Raw genomic sequence first — 17,249 nt, forward strand, 5'->3', positions numbered from 1 at the left:
ACTGTTGAGTCAAAGGATCAGGGCATTTTATTTCAATTTTGGGTTTATTTAGCTTTGAATAGGTAAAACACGGATGTGATTTTTAGTGTCAAAGGGTATAGAGAGAACGCCTTTTGATCTGCCATGTCCCCCAACCACCACCTCTCAACAGGCACCCTCGCTCTGCTTTTCTTGGATACCCTTTCCGGGTGTTTTTCTCTCTGAAGTGATTAGACAATCAAAAGCGAATGTGTTTCTTTTTTTTCCTCTCTCCGTAAAGAGAGTACAATATATAGATTGTTCTGCAACTTGATTTTTTTTTCTCTCTACTTAACATTATAATTGGAGGTCTTTCCACATCGGAATAGAAAGAACATGCTCATCCTTGTAAAAAGCTGCACAGCAGCCTATTGTTCAGATGCCTCATAATCTATTTCACTGGATTCCTATTAGCGCTCATTTAGTTTGTTTTTCATTTTCTCGCTGTTCCAAACGAGGCTGCAATCAATAGCTCATGGTTCGTGCATTTTGGATTTTGATAAATTGCCTCCTCATACATTCTCTTGGCTCCCTTGTCTGTCTAGCAAAATTGACTCAGTCTTTGAATGGCCTTCAAGTATCACCTCTGCAGGTTACTCTCTCTGCTTTGCGCCTCCTACACCTGCTGGGACTTCTCTGGCTGTGCTGTTGCTCTGGAATTTGTTGACTGGTGTGCCTGTGATTCTTACTGGGCCGAGTTAGAGTCCGTTCAAGGGCAGGGGTCGTGTCTTGGTCACCTCTATATCCCCAGCGCCTGGCATACAGTAGGTACTTAATAAGTAACATATGAGAGGCAGAGGTGACTGTGGGCTGAAAGATAACAGTCACTCTAATTCACCATGGGTCACCTGCATGCTGTCAAAGGGAAGGAGTCATGACCCTGATTCTTTCTGCCCCTGCCCTGTTGGGCCCCTGCATGCGTGGTGCCAGCCGTGCCTGGTGGCAGGGTGACTGGAAGTGCTTTTTGGAGCAATCCAGGAAGAATGCCTCTTGTTGACGGTTCTGGCTTCGCATCTCATAGCCCGCAGTCACTACCGTGATGGCTGAAAACAGTGATGTCGATTAAACCAAGGGGCAGAGAGTGGGTTTCAGTGAACTGGTCTTACCTCAATTTCCTGATATGAATTGTTGATCATGGCTATTAGCATATTGAGCAGCACAACCACCATGGTGACGTTGTAAACGCCGTAGAGAACGTAGCCGATGTTCTCGATGAATTTGTGGTCATATTTCAGCACCACCGAGATCACTTCAGACAAGCCAAAGATGGACCAGAATAAGGTTTTGAAGCTTTCTTCAACCCTGCGAGGGAACAGACAGTTGACTCAGGTGGTTTGCACCTGCCGACGCTTCTCACAGGAAGGTTGCCACCACGCAGGTGACAGTGGTTACCCTGGAGGGGCCTGGGCTGGTCGCTGGGGCCCGTATTCTGAAATAATGAGACACTCAGCTTTCTGAGAAGGCTTTGAAGGAGCATGGTAAAAGGCAGGCTCTTTCTTTTCCATTTAGTTCTTTTATTAGGACTCTAGGCTGCCATATCATTTTTATCTTGTAATTAATTAAACACTTAAAATTAAATATCCGGGCAAATGTTTGTCCTTGTGGGTTATTAGCCTCAGAAAGCTCTCTCTTCCTTCCATAGTCTCTTTATCTCTCTTTTAGGGCCACACCTGCGGCATATGGAAGTTTCCAGGCTGGGGGTCAAATTGGAGCTGCAGCTGCCGGGCTACACCACAGCTGCAGGCAACACCAGATCTGAGCCACATCTGTGACCTCCTCCACAGCTTGAGGCAACACTGGATCCTTAACTCACTGAGCAAGGCCGGGGATCGAAGCCATATCCTCACGTAGACTATGCTGGGTCCTTAACCTGCTGAGCCACAATAGGAACTCCCAATAGTCTCTTGAGTGTCTCTTTGCAGACTATCCAGCCCCATGAGAAGGGGAAGAGGGTTACTGTTCCCTCATGGAGCCAGCATCGCTGGGCACTGACACAGGGCAGTTCACTTGTCTCATGCCCACTTCTGCAGTGGGCTGGCTTATCACCTCCACCTGACAGATGGAAGTACTGATGCTCAGAGCCTTCCGTGCCTTTCCCAGGAGTGCTCACTTGGCAAGGGGATGCACATTCAGGCACGTCTGAGGTTTCTAAAAGCAGGTACTTCAACCACCGTGATCTACCCTCACCCTGGTTCTGGGTGGTGAGGCCAGGTCCTCTCAACTGGGGATGATGTATCAGGAAGGAGAGGGATGAGTCTGGTGTATCCATGTTGATCATATTCCCCAGGTGATTGCCCCAACCTCACCCCACAGCTCCTTCAGGGTAGACACCACACGTGCTCTGAGGGCAGCCCGGGGAAGAGCTGGCTTTCAAGTCACTGCTCCCTGACACTTTCGAGAATGTTAAGTCACGCTGGTTTTAAGAGTAAGGTCCAGGGAGTTCCTGCTTTGGTGCCGTGGGTTAATGATCTGGCTTATCTCTTTGGCAGCATCATTGGGTGGGGCAGTGGGTTAGGGATCTGGCATTAGGCATAGGTTGCAGCTGCAGCTCACACTGGATTCCTGGCCTGGGAATTTCCACATGCTGTGGGTGTGGCCAAAAAAAAGAAAAAAGAGTAAGGTCCAAGCACATTTTCATAGTCTATACTTGGGGGGTCTGCTCCTATATCAGGTTTGTGACACAGAATCCAATTAGAAAGCTGGATTTTGGTTGGCTGGTTTAGATTGTGCCCGTGTATGTGATAACATCTGAGTGGGTAAGGGCAGGTCTCTTCATTTGCATCCAGATTTGGGGAACTATTATGAGAAGGCCCTTTGTTTTTTCTCTTTAACATTTCAGATTTTTAGCACTCACCCACAAATGGCCAGGATTAGCTAGATGTCAGGAAAAAAAAAATCCGTGTTTTTTAAAGATTGGTATTTATCTGACAAGATGCACAAAAATACTAGTACTCGTTACTTTGGCTAAAAAATCCAACACTGACTTGCATGTATTTTCAGGTCTCTTATGTGTGAGTGTGTGTGTGTATATGTGAATGTGTGTGTGCCTAGCCAGCTGTTTGCTCATTCCCTGTGTACCCCAGAGTCTGAAAACTGAACACTGAACTGAGTTTTTGCTGCCATTATTATTATTATTATTATTATTATTTAAATCTGGGGATTTGGAATGTTCAATTTATGTTAGTTTTCATAAGAAGGAATTTAGTTGGGGTTTTAGAAGACTGGGTGTCAAGCTATAGCGTTAGAGCTCCAGCTCCTGATGCTGCTCTGAGAAGTGGGGGAGAGTCTTTCCTCACAGAAGAGGCAGCATCCGTTTTGGTGAACAAGACGCTGTTCAAGGTGTGGGCCTGATTCACTGCAGGTATTGCCTCCCGTTAAGAAGCAGTCTTTGAGTTATCACCCTACTTACTGGCAGGGAACAGTGGCAGAGAGAATCTGAAACCACTGAATGAGCCCAAGCCCAGAACTGGAAGGAGATGGCAGGACGTGATTGCTCTGACAGTTGGTTCCTTTTATCTGCAGGCCCAGGTGAAAATCAGATGACACACTGTCTGAGGGAGGGGCTGGACCCACAAGTACTGGTCCAGGGTAATAGGCTTATCATGAACCACATAAGAAATGGATAGTCTGTCCAACGGAGAGACCTTTTATAGAAATGCATTTTCCCTCTCATACCTTGGAAAACCCCACTAAATCTTTGGCTGATATAAGTAAAGCAAGGAACTCTAAGGGATTCTAGAACACATCCAAGAAAGCCTGCATTTTTTTTTTTTTGGGGTCTTTTTAGGGCTGCACCCGCGGCATATGGAGGTTCCCTGGCTAGGGGTCGAAGCGGAGCAGTTGCCACGGGCCACAGCCACAGCCACAGTCACTTGGGATCTGAGCAGTGTCTGCAACCTACACCAAAGCTCACTGCAATGCTGGATCCTTAACCCACTGAGCAGGGCCAGGGATTGACCCCGCATCTTCATGGATACTAGTCAGATTCATTTCCACTGCACCACAATGGGAACTCCCCCTTCCGCATTTTGATTAGGGAAAATGGCCTAGATTCAGCTTGCAGTTTCTTCTCATTTGCTGCTAGCTATGCATTTTGTTACTGAGTTGTGATTTAGCCCTGGGGCCCTCAGTTAGGCATCTCTGGTCCTAATCTGGAGGAGGCAGAGCTGGCCCCTGAAGCAGCCTGTGTTGCAGTAAAAGAATATTTACAGGTCCCTAAACCTATGCCACTGCTCCTCCTCTCACACCCCCATCCCCAGGCTGGGAAGGCTCATCTGGTCCTTTTGTTTGGCTTTCTTTCAATCATCATGCCTGTTTGAGTTCTCTTCTATAGCTGCAGGATGCACCTCTGTATTTTTTTTTTTAAGGTGATTTTTATTTTTGCCATTATAGTTGGTTTACAGTGTTCTGCACTGTAAGGCCAAGTGACCTAGTCACACATACACATATACATTCTTTTTCTCACATTATCCTCCATCATGCTCCATCACACGTGACTGGATATAGTTCCCTGTGCTATACAGCAGGATCTCATTGCTTGAATTTGGCCATGACCTCCAGGAGAATCTAATGACACGTGGCTCAGACTCACTGTGATTGCCAGAACAAAAGCGACACCTCCTCCCCACCCTCCAACCCCCAAACAAAAGCTCTCAGCATTGAACTGGCCAGGAAGGGATCTTAGCCAAACTATGCTCCCCGCTGCCTCACTTTTCAGCAGCCCAGGGAAGTTCCCGGGCCAGGGATTAAATCTGAGCCACATCTCTGACCTATGCCTCAGTTGCAGCAACACCGGATCCTTAACCCATGGCGCTGGGCTGAGGAATCACACTGGCCATGCCACAGAGATGAGCTGGATCATTAATCCACTGTGACACGGCAGGAACTCCCAAACGATGCATTTTCAACAAACTCTTCTAAGTTCTTTCGGGAAGGTCTAGAGCTCTTGCTTCCTCTTATTATAGGGCAAAATGAGTGGTGGTAACAAAGACTTCCTTAAGGAAAAGCCAGGTTCATTGGCCTGGATCATCCAAAAATGGCTCGATTCATTCCTGAGATCTCTTGGGTCTTTCATTGGTACCCAAGCCTCTTGACATGCAGGGGACTAGCAGAATAGACTATTTTTTGCAGTTGTTGTTTCTCAGAGGGGACCTTATAGGCTGAATTTATGCCCCATTAGCTGGGCTGAGTGGCAAGCAATACAATATTTCATCCATAGTTTTCAAACCATGTAACTAAATAAATTCTGCATGGAAATGAAGCATTTCAGGTTGAAAAATCACATGATCAAAAAGCCAGAAAAAAATACTGGTATTTATATAATCGTGATCTGGCAGAGGTTTCAGAAGCTACAAAGGGAAAGACTGAAAGATATGCTCATATAAAACGTTACTCCTATATATTGAGTAAAAACATACAAAGTAAAAATAGAAGCCTAAAGGCTGAGGGGAGGATTTGTATGTGCAACACCCAAGACAATGGGTGATGTCTTTCTTACATAAAGAGCTCCTCTAACTCAATCTGAAAATGACAGCCATCCTTGCTGACAAAAGGGGGACAAAAACTCTCAGGAAAACTTGATGCTTTTTGGGGTGACAGGCGTTCTACCAGTGACTTGGTAGGTCAGGCTGGTGGCATCTTCTGGTTGAACAGGTAGCAGGAAATAAATGAAACTTGTCCTCACTGCCCTGAGTGGAAAAAGACTTACCTTGACCTGGGAAACCTGTAATAATACATTCTCAGAGAGAAGCCTGGCCTTGAATAGGAGTCGGTAGTACATTCCTGACCCCAAGAGCTTGGGCAGTGGAGGCAGCCCCAGTGTCTCGTGAGGTTATGTGGCTCTCTGAGTCATGCGCTAAACGCCACCCACAGTTTTCAGGAGCTATGGGATACAGGGCGCTGGGCAGAAGACCAGTCGCCGCAGAGGTGTGGGCTGTCTTTCCAGAAGAAAGTATCTTGCAGTGGATTTAGTTGATGTTCGCCCAGAAGCCACGTATCTCATTAACAGCCCTCTCTGTCCTCTAGCTGGTCTCCAGGCTAAATGTGAGGTTCTTTCCTGATATGGATGGTGGCTTCTGGTTCCACGTCTTCCCCCGCCCAGTCTGGCTGCCTGTGAGTTTGCCACAGATTCCTTCAATGCTGTCAGTCACAGGAAGCTCCCCAGAGACAGCTGGAGGACTAAGAAAGCAGAGGTGCTTGCACTGCGTTCCATTCCCAGCCCCCATCACCGATTGGCCGTGTGACCCTGGGCAGGTTACAAACCCTGCTTGAGCCTCAGCTTACTCATCTGTGACAGGGATGATGGGGCCTTAGGATCAAGCTGCTGCGCAGATGAAACGAGCAACCCAGGTAACGTGTATGGTGAGAGTCTGATAAATGGTAGCTCTTCGTTTTATTCATTTGTTCGTCTGCCAGATGTGCCCTGAACTCCGACTCTATGCCAGGCACCTTACCAGGTGAGGAGGAGGCAGGGCACACAGCACACAGAGGTCCCTGCCTAAAGCAAGCCTACTGGGCTGGGCGGCGTGTGCTCCAGGGCTGGGGGCAAGGATGTTTCCTGCTGCCTTGGCCAGGAACACATCCAACCCCATCAGCTCCACTCCACGCAGGGCTGAACGGAATTAACCATTTGGCTGCATATGGTCTTTTCTGAACAAGTCTCATTTTCCTCCTTCTCTGCAAAGATCCTTGCCAACCCTTGATTTCATGCAAATCCTCTTTGTGATTTCTCCAGCCCCTGCTGTCTTTGACTCTTTGACTCTGGGCTTGCGGTGGAAGGGGCTGAAACGTCGTCAATAGGCTACCCCAGCATAAGAAGTGCTCCTGATGAAGTCGGAGGGGAAGAGTGCCTGAGAGGGGTGTGGAATAATCATCAACATCCTGATTCACCCTCCTCTTGTAGGCGGGGTGGCGGGGGCAGTGTAGGGAGGTTGGGGCTGACTTGTCAGGCAGAAGGCGGGAAGAGGTAACCGGCTCTCCCCCAGGTCTGTCTCGCCGGGATAATGGGGCTTTAATAACAGGTTGCCTGAAGAGGCAGTTGTGTAAGGGCCTCAGAGAACAAACAGATCCCCAAGGCGAGGGTTTCGGGTGATTGTTATGGAAATTGCTGCTTCTACAGAATGCCAGGAGGCCCTCCCCGCGGTGTCATGGAACCCTGCCCCCCACCCCAAACCATTCAGTTCAACTACCTACCCGAATCTGCACAGAGCAGGCTCACATTAAGCAGGAGGATCCATTCCTGAAAGGCTGTGCCTCAAGTTAAAGGACAAGAACTGGCCTTGTGGCTAGAGTCCTGCTGAAGCAGAAACAAGGCTCACCTGCCATCCCAGCTGGCGGCTGCAAGAAGGGGCTTGCAATCTAGAAAGACCCGCCTGAGGGAGGGCCCCGCTTCTCTAATGCCTAGACCTGGAGACAAGAGCAGTGGGACCCGGCTTGAGGGCAGTCAGGGCAGGAGCGTCAGGTGCCTGAGGCAGTCTGGCCCTCACCCCCGCCGTTATCCTCTGAATCACCTCCTGGTTCACCTTGGGTCCTAGATGAGGAATGATTTCGCCAGTCCAGAAGCAGAGGGGTCTGGCCCCAGGGCCCTGCGGCTGGGTTTATTCACACTGCAGCTTGGCTCTGACTCTCCTCCTGGTAGCCTGGGGGCTCCTTGAGGGCAGAGCGATGTTTTTTTTTCGCTTTGAACACCCAAACCTAGCACAGAGCCTGGCACCCCGAAGGTGTCCTTTGACTGGACGGAGTCCCCGTTGCACATCTAGACTTCCTGTCCCTGACCCCAGGGTTGAGGGGGGCTCTGGTGGAGCAGTCAGAGGGCAGGGACTGGGTGGGACTGTGAGCTTCTGGCCAAATAACTAAGCCTCTCTGTGCCTCTTTTTTTTTTTTTTTCTTTCTTGCTTGCTGAGAAATGAGGATGCAATAATCTCTACTTCCTAGGGTCGGCGTGGGGATTAAATGAGTTAATAGAAAGCGTGTGAAGTGCATAAAACACTGCCTGGCACATAACCAGTATGCAATAAATGTGACTCACGTTAGTGTGAGTTTGTTTTTTTGCCTTAGCCCTCATAGGCTCCAGCATCAGGCTGCAAGACTCTGCAATCAGTTCTCGGAATAATCCCTTGAAAATGTAAATCGGATCCTGCCTCTCTCCTTTCAGGGCTCTCCGGAGGCTAACAATTCTAGTCACCCAGCCGGGGCTCCCCTGCCCCTCTGCCTGTCCAGTCCCCCTTCTCCCCACGAATGGCTGCCCACCTCGTGCTTCTCGCCTATCAGACTTTAAAGCTAATTTTCACAGGCTCAGGTCAGCCTTTTCTGTGTTCACAGGAGGTCCTCTCCCAATTAATCTTTGGCTTGGCATCTTAATTTCCTCGCTCGCTCTCAGCACTTCATCTAAAACGACCTCATCTCTTTGTTTTCATCATCATCATCGTTTTCCTCTTCCCTCTTTTCCCACTCGCAGCGATGCGACCTCTGTGAGGTCGTGACTTGCTCACTGCTCCGCCTTCCTGCCCAGAGCAGTGCTCAGCTCACCCTGGGGGCCCAGGGAACGTTCTTCCTCGAGGAATAACTGAAGCTGGGAAACTGAGGCGCCCGGTGATGTGGTCTCGGTCAGCTTGCCTCGGACCCACTTCGCAGCTGCTTTGCATCATATTCTAGAGCTAACCCTGGACAGTCCTGTTTCCTGTCACGCTGTCACTTTGAAGAATGACCGTTTAAACCTTATCGCCATCCTAGAACTGAATTTCAGTGAACACAAGAGAGGGCTTTCCCCCTTTAAGATGCTACAGTCAGGCCGAGGACAAGACCGAGGATGCGGCCTGCGGACGTGCTGTGAAGGCCCCGTCCCCAAAGGCACAGTTTCTCTGTTTCATCATCTTTTCCCTCAAAACTTTGTGGGCTCTCAGCCTGTTCCAGAAGCTCACAGGCAGCAGGCTTTGAAAATTCATGTCATGAAGAAACATGAGGAGACGGTATCAACATTATATGATGGTAGAATGTCTGCTTCTAACAGGCATAACCATTCTTCTAAAGTAGCTCAGGGAGAGATCTGTGTTTTTATCACTTATTGGAGAATTATGCAAATATAAGAACATAGAGCAGACCCAACTTTTCTTTTTTTTTTTTCCTTTGGACACCTAAAGGCTATTTCCAGATGCCCAGCCTCTCTGAGCCTGACCTGGGCCCTGACACTGACCACGGCTGTCTGCTCCATCAAGGGCTGGGCCTCTCTGTGCTGCTTTTCTCCACGTGAAAATGGGCATAATGAGTTCTCGTTCCCCGCACACTTATGCCGAACTTGAGTTTGTAAGACGGAAGGTGAGATGATGACTTTCAAATTATAAGGAAGTATGACGATAACACTTCGGCGCCAGGGATGCCCATATTTTCACATGGACCCGGGGTCCTGGGAAAACGGTTCCCCTGTGCGGCCCAGGAGGCTGACGCCGTTCCACGTGCCTGCCTGCCCACACACTCAGCGGGCCTGGCACAGAGAACACGGCCGAGGCCACGGTCCCGATGCCACACTGATTTCTCTTCACCGGCCGTTGGTTATAGTGAGTCTTACAAGGGCAGACGATGTCATTCAGCCCCGGCTGCCCCAGCAGGACCTCCTCTGCAGCCAGATCCTTCTTGGAGGGCTGGCCCTTGGCTGCCAGGGGGCCCCTCAGCCCCATCACTCCCTTCTGGATGTTTCTGGGCCTACATGGCTCACCTGACTGTCTCCCTTTCCCCCACTTCCTTGGGCCAGGGGAGTCTCAGGCTCTCTGTTTGCAGAGCATAGCATGGCGTTTTTAGCTAAAGAGCCCCATTCACCCCTTAAGCAAGCCTCTGCTTGTCCCCTGATGCTGAGCCTGGGCTCCTTCTCTAGGCCCCACTGCTCCCCTAGGCCCGTAGGATGCGGGCTTCACCCACGATTCTGGGAGGCAGATCTGAGTGTTTGCCTTCAGCTCTGTGGGGATGGGTCCTAACCCCCGTCCCTTTCCCGAATCGCCAGGACCTTTCTCTCTTCCCATCGCGTGCTCCTTGACTCCCTCCCACATCCTTCGGGGGCTCTTCCCAATGGCGAAACCCCGAGAGCACCCGCCTTTTGCCTCTCGCTCCCCACGTGCTGGCGTCACCATGGCTCATCCACTCTGACCTCCCCAGCCGCCTCCTCCATGCCCTGTTCCCCCTCCCCGCCGCCACCCCCTTGGCTCAGGCTGGCACCCTCGCTCAGGGTTCCTGCCGTCGCTCCTTCCTGGATCTGATGGCTCCCTTTGGAGCTGCCTTTCTTCCAGAACCTTAACTCAGTTGTGAACATGCCCTCATTCCCACGGCAATGCTGATTAACATTCCCACTCAGTCTGCGAGCTCCAGGAGGACTCCTGAGTGTTTCCGCTCATCACAAACCCCAGCACCCAGCTCAGGCCAAGCCCTGGTGGCCCCTTCCGTCCCTTCTAACCCACCCTTCTCACCGTTGAGAAGGGCCACAGGGCTCTTGCTGGAGGCAGATCCAACCACGGGTCCTCCTTTTAAAAAGGCCTTAACAGAGACTCTAACATTCTCTGCGGACTTAGAAAGACCTTTACAACCTGACTCCGGCTGGATTATCGGATCGAATCTTCTGTCATTTCTCCAGACTTGCGCCCACTTGCCTAATTGTTTTCCTTCTACAAAAGTTTATTCTGAAAAGGACCGTCGGCTCCAAGACAGCACTCTGTTCTAACTACAGGTGGCAACAGATGTTACGGCAGGGAATTCAGGTGTTTAAACAGAAAAGCCTAAGGATCACTGTGGCCTCGGGCCCAAGGAACAGCTTTGGGACAGATTTCTTAATGGCACCTCAGGCCCAAGGAACAGTTTTGGGACAGATTTCTTAATGGCCGGGGAGCCTTCCACAGCCTTTGCTTTCAGCTCCTTGAACTTTCTCTGCTCCTCTTTCTGTTTCCGCACAAATGTCTTATCTCATCCATCTCCTGGGCCTTCCTCTTGAGCTGCTTCAGGGACTTCTTGCCACCTTTGTGGCCAGATGCAGTGTTGGTTGTCCCTTCCCCCGTCCCTGCCATGGGAAGCAGCTTTGGTTGTTGTTACGAAAATGTTCATTGAAACATTTGAACAAAATCAATATCCGGGCAATGGGGCAGCTGCTTTCTCCTTCACTTAAAAAAAAAAAAATACGCCCTGCTCCTTTACCTCTCACAGGCTGCAGTGCCCTCCTCGTCATCCTCCAAGACCCTCTGTTTGGGGTCACCCCCTCCAGGAAGCCTTCCCTGATCCTGCCAGGCAGAGTTCAGCGCTTCCTCCTCCCTGTGCTGCTCAAGTGCCCTTTGATGATGATTCCATGGTGGAATAACTGATGCTCTCCTCCTTTTCCCCCTAGAATTCTCTACCTGTCTCTGAGTTCCTTGGGGATGGGAAGATTGTCTTATTAATCTGTATGATGTGAGGGCCATACAGGGAGCCGCTGCTCCATCGTGTTTGTCAAGTCAGTAAGCATGCTGGGAACAGAAACCTGCAGGGGACAGTCCCAGGCTGCTTAGTGAGACTTGAGATGTGTAGAATCATCAGGTTCCCAATGATAATCAAAGCCTGCACTGAGCACACTAGTCTTTGGAATTTAGTGTCACAGGAAAGTGACCCAGCTTGGAAAGGCACTCGGCGTCTACGGCAGAGCATAGGCCCTGGTGTGGGAGTGGAGGAATTTCAGGTCACAAGTGGAGGATGGGCTTGAAGCCATGCAGGTCTGGGTTCAAGTCCTCCTCTCGGCTCTGTGGTCCTGGGCAAGTGCACTGTCTCTCTAAGCCTCAGCTTCTCGGTAGCGCTACCTGTGCCATTCCCTTGTCATGTGGATTAAACCAGAGAGCAGATCATGGATTTGTCACCAGGTGTTCAACCACGAGGGAGTGTGGTGGTCCTGGGCCAGAGTGCATGTGGGCAGAGTGTCCAGGAGCCTTTGCTTCAGCCCCACTGCCCGTCTCCAGGTTTCCTGGAAGGAGGGGCTGGCTCTCCTGCCCCAGGTGTGCATAGGGTTCTCTCTGGATACAGAGTGTGGAAATTTTCCATAACTGCCATAAAAACCCGAAGCTTCTAATTTTGCCTAGCACTGCTAAAGCTCCTTCCCTTAAAATGATTCCCGGGGAGACACAGTAACTGTAAGAGAGGTATTTTTTGATTAGAAATGTCTCAGCCCAGCTATGCTATGAAGTTAATCCACAACAGCCTGTACAAAGGATTGACTGGGATTTTGTTTTTGAGGGTTGGGGCCTCCATTTAATCCCCAATCAAAATTAAGTGGTGGATGGAGCTCCCACGGTGGCTCAGTGGGTTACGAACCCGACGAGTATCCATAAGGATGTGGGTTCGATCCCAGGCCTCGCTCAGTGGGCGTAGGGTCTGGCACTGCTGTGAACTGCAGTGTAGGTCACAGACGTGGTGGCTTGGATAGCACATTCCTGTGGCTGTGGCATAGGCTGGCAGCTGCAGCTCCTATTGAACCCCTAGCCTGGGAACCTCCATGTGCCACAGGTGTGGCCCTAAAAGAAAAATTAAGTGGGGGAGGTCGAGTTCACCCAAAGGGAAGACCAGGAGCCCATCCTGGGTTGTGTTAGAGGGCCTGTCACTTCCTGCTCTGGGTCCCCTCATTGCCCCCACCCTCTCCCATTCTTTGTGGACCTGTCCTGCATGTCACCAATCTGAGTGGAGGAAAGGCTACCCCTTTTCTATGCATTCTCACCCATGTGTATTTCACTAGTGAGCCAAAGACCTGTGTCTCTCTTTCCACACTGCAGCGAGGCTGCTGGACCCCAGGGTCTCCACATAATCCCTCAGCTGAAAGCCTGTGCCTTACAGGCCAGATTGGCTGCAAAACACAACTCCAACAAGCAAATTCTATTTGTCTGCAGACTTTCATGAGAAAAGCAAAGCTATGTTCCCAATAAAAACAAAATTTCTTTCTTTTTTTTTTCCCCCCCCCGGTCTTTAGGGCCATACCCGCGCCACCTGGAAGTTCCCCGGCTAGGGGTCCAATTGGAGCTACAGCTGCTGGCCTATGCCACAGCCACAGCCACGCCAGATCTGAGCTGTCTCTGCGACCTGCACCACAGCTCACAGCAATGCCAGATCCTTAACCCACTGAGTGATGCCAGGGATTGAATCCGTGTCCTCGTGGATACTAGTCGGGTTCATTAACTGCTGAGCCACAAAGGGAACTCCAATAAGAATAAAATTTCTTTCTTTCTTTTTTTTTTTTTGCTCTTTAGGGCCACACCTGTGGCATATGGAAGTTCGAAGTCTAGGGGTCAGATCAGAGCTACAGCTACCAGCCTACACCGCAGTCACAGCAATGCAGGATCTGAGCCATGTCTGTGACCTACACCACAGCTCATGGCAACGCCGGATCCTTAACCCACTGAGCTAGGCCAGGGATGGAACCTGCGTCCTCATGGATACTAGCTGGGTTCGTTAACCGTTAAGGGAACTCCATGAAGACCAAAATTTCTAACAGGTGGAATTTTGAGAACTTGAAGAAGAGACGAGACATTCTCGGGCAATCTCCCCTTCCCTTCTTCACCCCCATCTCAGGACACTTAGATTTCATACTGAGAGCGTAAAACGGGTCTGCACACCTTGTCTTCCTCCACTCTGGTCACGGGCAGCTTCTAATAGAAGTGAGCTGCCAGCAGGTGCCTGTCTGCCACCCCCCAGTGACCCTGCACACCCTGTCCCTGTGCCTCCCCTCACGCCAGCCCCCAACATGGGGGCGGCTGGGAAAAAATTACCCAGACCTTGGAGGGAGCCCTTGATTCTGGAGGGAAAGGCAGCTGGAGAATTGAGAACTGCTCCTAGGATTTGACTTCAAACCCTGCTCTCTGCTGCATCCAGTCGCCTATTCTGACTACACTGGGCCTGAAATTCTACCAGTAACATACTCACTCAGGTTAATGAGTTTTTGGGTTTTTTACTGCGCAGAGCTGAGAGCGGTCTCTGTCTCTCCAGTCAGCATTTCTCGCTGTGTAGTCCTAAGACCACCCCATATCAGAATCCCCTGGAGGCTCGTTAATGCTAACTTCTAGGTCCTACCTGGACCAGTTGTCATTAGACCCTCTAAGGGGCAGGGCATGAGAGGGCCTGGTTCAGCCATCTCCCCAGAGGATTCTGGTGGGGTTTGAGAAATACGAGTCTCAATTAAGACTCCTCATACTGTGTGTTTATTTGTACCTTGGGCAGAATTAGTTGTCTGGTTTTCTTTCCCTGCCCTCACTAGGTCTTTTGGGTGGAGGGCATGGCACTTTGGGGGTGGGGAGGGAGGTACACGATTCTGGAACTGGAACTGGGGGTTAGGCCAGGGCTTGGCTGAGGGCTGTGGGTCTGTCTTTGGTGGAGAAGCTTTTCTTTTTCTCTTTGCTGTTGTCCCAGGCTGCCCCTACCCCTCGCATTTGGGCCCGTGCTCTGACTCAGTGGGATTTGTGTGGGACTGGCTTTTGTGAGCTGGGCCCACACCTCAAGGGGAGCAGGGCTCTTAGGAGACAGCTCTCTGTGGGTTCCTAAGAGCTGACTTCTTAAAAGTGGACTCCTGAACAGCCCTTCAGGACCCACGCTGTCCTTGAACCTGGCTTGGTGGGGTTGGAGGTGTGAGGGGGGATGGGGGAAGGGCATCTGCAGGTGCTCCAGCCCAAATTTCCCTTCTGTAGGGTTGAGTCTTCTGACTCTACAGAAACTGCTGAGAGGACCCACCTTACCCTAAAGCTCCAAATTCCAAAGACAGAAGGTCCCCTGGGGGTGGGTCCCAAGCTGGGCAGGGTGGCCTGGGTATGGGCCATGAGGCATCATTTGAGGCAGTCATTCGATTTTATCATCAGCATCAATGGCACTCAGAATAGTTCTGAGTCCCCAGAAGCATGAGACGCCTTTACCCTCTTGTGGCTTTTTGCTTATCAAAGATCTCTTGGGGGCCATGCGCTCCAGAGAGCAGTCAAAAGGTAAGAGCTGGCATTTACAAAAATCCATTCTTTCCTCCACTTCACTGCACTATTGACTGCTTCCTGTTCAATCAAACCCTATTCACAGCCGCACGTCCCATTTTAGGAGCTGCCAAGGTGATAAATATCCTGTCCTTTCTTTGCTGCGCTTGCTCTGGCCTCTGCATTCCCGCCGTCTGCCCATCCTCAAGAGCACGGTGGCCTCTTGTTTGGGTCCCTTGTGTCAAGAAAGTCTCCATTTGTCCTCAGCACGTGGGACAAGCCAATTGCTTTGTGCCTTCCTCCTGTTCTCACCTTCCCCTGACTTTTCCTGATCCCCTCCGTAAAGATGCCCTCCATAGCCCTACTGGGCTGCGTCCAGCTGAGCTCGTGGCCAGGTCAGCCCTGCTCTGAGGTCGTGGCCTTTTTCATTTCATTTCACTTCATTGCTGTGGTACTGACTGTCAGAGGAACTGTGCTTCCCTGTGAGGGCAGTGGAGGGGGACCGTGCAGAAGCAGGGCAGGAGAAATGGGACGGAAGGGTCCTGCTCAGACTCCTGGTCTATTGCTCTTCCCGCTGCCTTGAGTCTGGCATCCTTTCTCCTGTTCCTTCCCTCATTCCTCTCTGCGAAGCACTGAGTGAGCCACACTGTGTATAAGGTGTCCTGCTAGACCGGAAACACAGGAGAGATGTCAGGGCTGGACCACACAGGGGAAGAGCCTTTGTGTATCTGCTGACGTCTTCATTTGACGTCAGTAAGCCGCGCCTCCCACACCGACGCCTCCCGTTGGCTTTGCCTCTAGCAGATCCACAGCAAATTTGCTTTTGAGTAATTCAAGCGTATTTCATTTCTGCAGCAGCTAATCACAGAGCATTGGGGTGCTACAAAGCAGTCCGAATGATTGATTCATGCACTTGGCCTGATCTGGCGGACAGTTGGTAGGCTAGGTCCCTGTCCAGAAAGGGTCGTATGGAGCCAGTCAGTCCCCAGGGTCTTGTCCTGCAGCTTACCCTGCCCCCCTCTTTATTTGCCATCTCTCTTATGACCCCTTCTGTTGAAGGCTTATTGTATGCCAAGCTCTATATTCAATCTGTTTTCATTCTTTTTGAGTCCTTGCAGGGATCCTGTCAGGCTGGCCATCTTACTATTCTCATTCAGAGCTGGAGACATGAAGGCCCAGGGGGTTTAAGCCCTTGGCCAAGACTGCATGGCCAGTAAGAGGAGAGTGCAGACTGAAAGCCAGTCTGTCTGTGCTGGGGAGGTGGGGGGTGCTGTGGGCCAAGGCAGAGAGCCAGGCTGTCCTCAGGTGCATTGCTCAGCACCAGGCCAGGCACCTGCTCTCCGTCAACACAAACTCCTTCTTTGCCTCAGAGAGTAACAGCTTCTGTGCTTCGGCAGCTCCAGGGGCGCACCCTTCGACGTTGTTCTACTGGGGCGAGGCAGTGCAGTCCCTGATTCTGAACCCAGGGGCACAGGGCCCATGGCACTTGGTCTGGGTTCTTGGGGTCACGTACCTTCCCTTGATGGGTGATTTCTCCAGAAGGGTCAAGTGGAGGCCCTGCTGCCAGGTGGGAATTGCCCAGGGAGCCTGCATGGTGCAGCTCTGCTGTTTTCACTGGCTGGAGAGCAAATTCCAGGCCCCTCAGGGGCTCCTGGGGACCAGTGTCAGGAAGTGCTGAGCCCTGTTGGTCCTAGTGGCTGTGCTTGTGGCTGGAGACCTGACTGTCCTTCTCTCAAGACTCTGGACGGGAGGCTGACGAAGGCAAGGAGCAGTTCTGGGACTAGGCAAGCCCAGGGCAGGACCTAGACTGAAATGCTTCTGAGCTTCAGGCACTTTCTGGAACCCTTCGTTTATTTGTGAAGGTATTTATGTGCAAGGTGGGAAGCCTTATTTCTGTGTCGTTGGTCCCAGAGACAGATAAATCAAGTACCTTGCCTTAAGGTCCTTAGCCACTAAATGCCCCGGCCAAGATGGAAACTCAGATTCACCAGGTTCTTCGACTAGACCACTGCTCAGTGCTACGGATGGTGAGACCACCTGGCAGGAGACCACCTGGCAGTCCCCGAGGGGAGGGGCTTTGGGTCTCCGTGGACACAGGCTCAGAGAGCTCTGACAGCAGCCTGAAGGGCAGGCTGCAGCTTCGCTTGCTCTGCCTGCAGTGTCTGCTTCTGGCCCCTGAGGTCAGTAGGCCTGACAGTGCCTTGTCTCTGTTCACACCACATGCCTCTTAGCTCCTTACCTGGTTTTTATTTTCCTGCTGCCGCTGAGGCACATGATGCTGCAGGACAGGCTGAA

The 17,249-nt window shown here is 51.0% G+C and overlaps 1 protein-coding gene across 5 annotated transcripts in view; it reads right to left on the reverse strand.

Moving 5' to 3' along the window:
• Window positions 1-17,249, reverse strand: part of TRPC7 (transient receptor potential cation channel subfamily C member 7) — a 139,069-nt gene that overhangs the window by 14,717 nt on the left and 107,103 nt on the right. For all 5 annotated transcript variants that reach the window (XM_047778694.1, XM_047778693.1, XM_047778692.1 and 2 more), the window contains one exon: window positions 1,125-1,320. In XM_047778694.1, the coding sequence (XP_047634650.1) occupies window positions 1,125-1,320 (196 nt within the window). The remainder of the gene's footprint in view (window positions 1-1,124; window positions 1,321-17,249) is intronic.

The sequence above is a fragment of the Phacochoerus africanus genome, chromosome 4 (genome assembly GCF_016906955.1).
Source record: "Phacochoerus africanus isolate WHEZ1 chromosome 4, ROS_Pafr_v1, whole genome shotgun sequence".
NCBI lineage: Eukaryota > Metazoa > Chordata > Mammalia > Artiodactyla > Suidae > Phacochoerus > Phacochoerus africanus.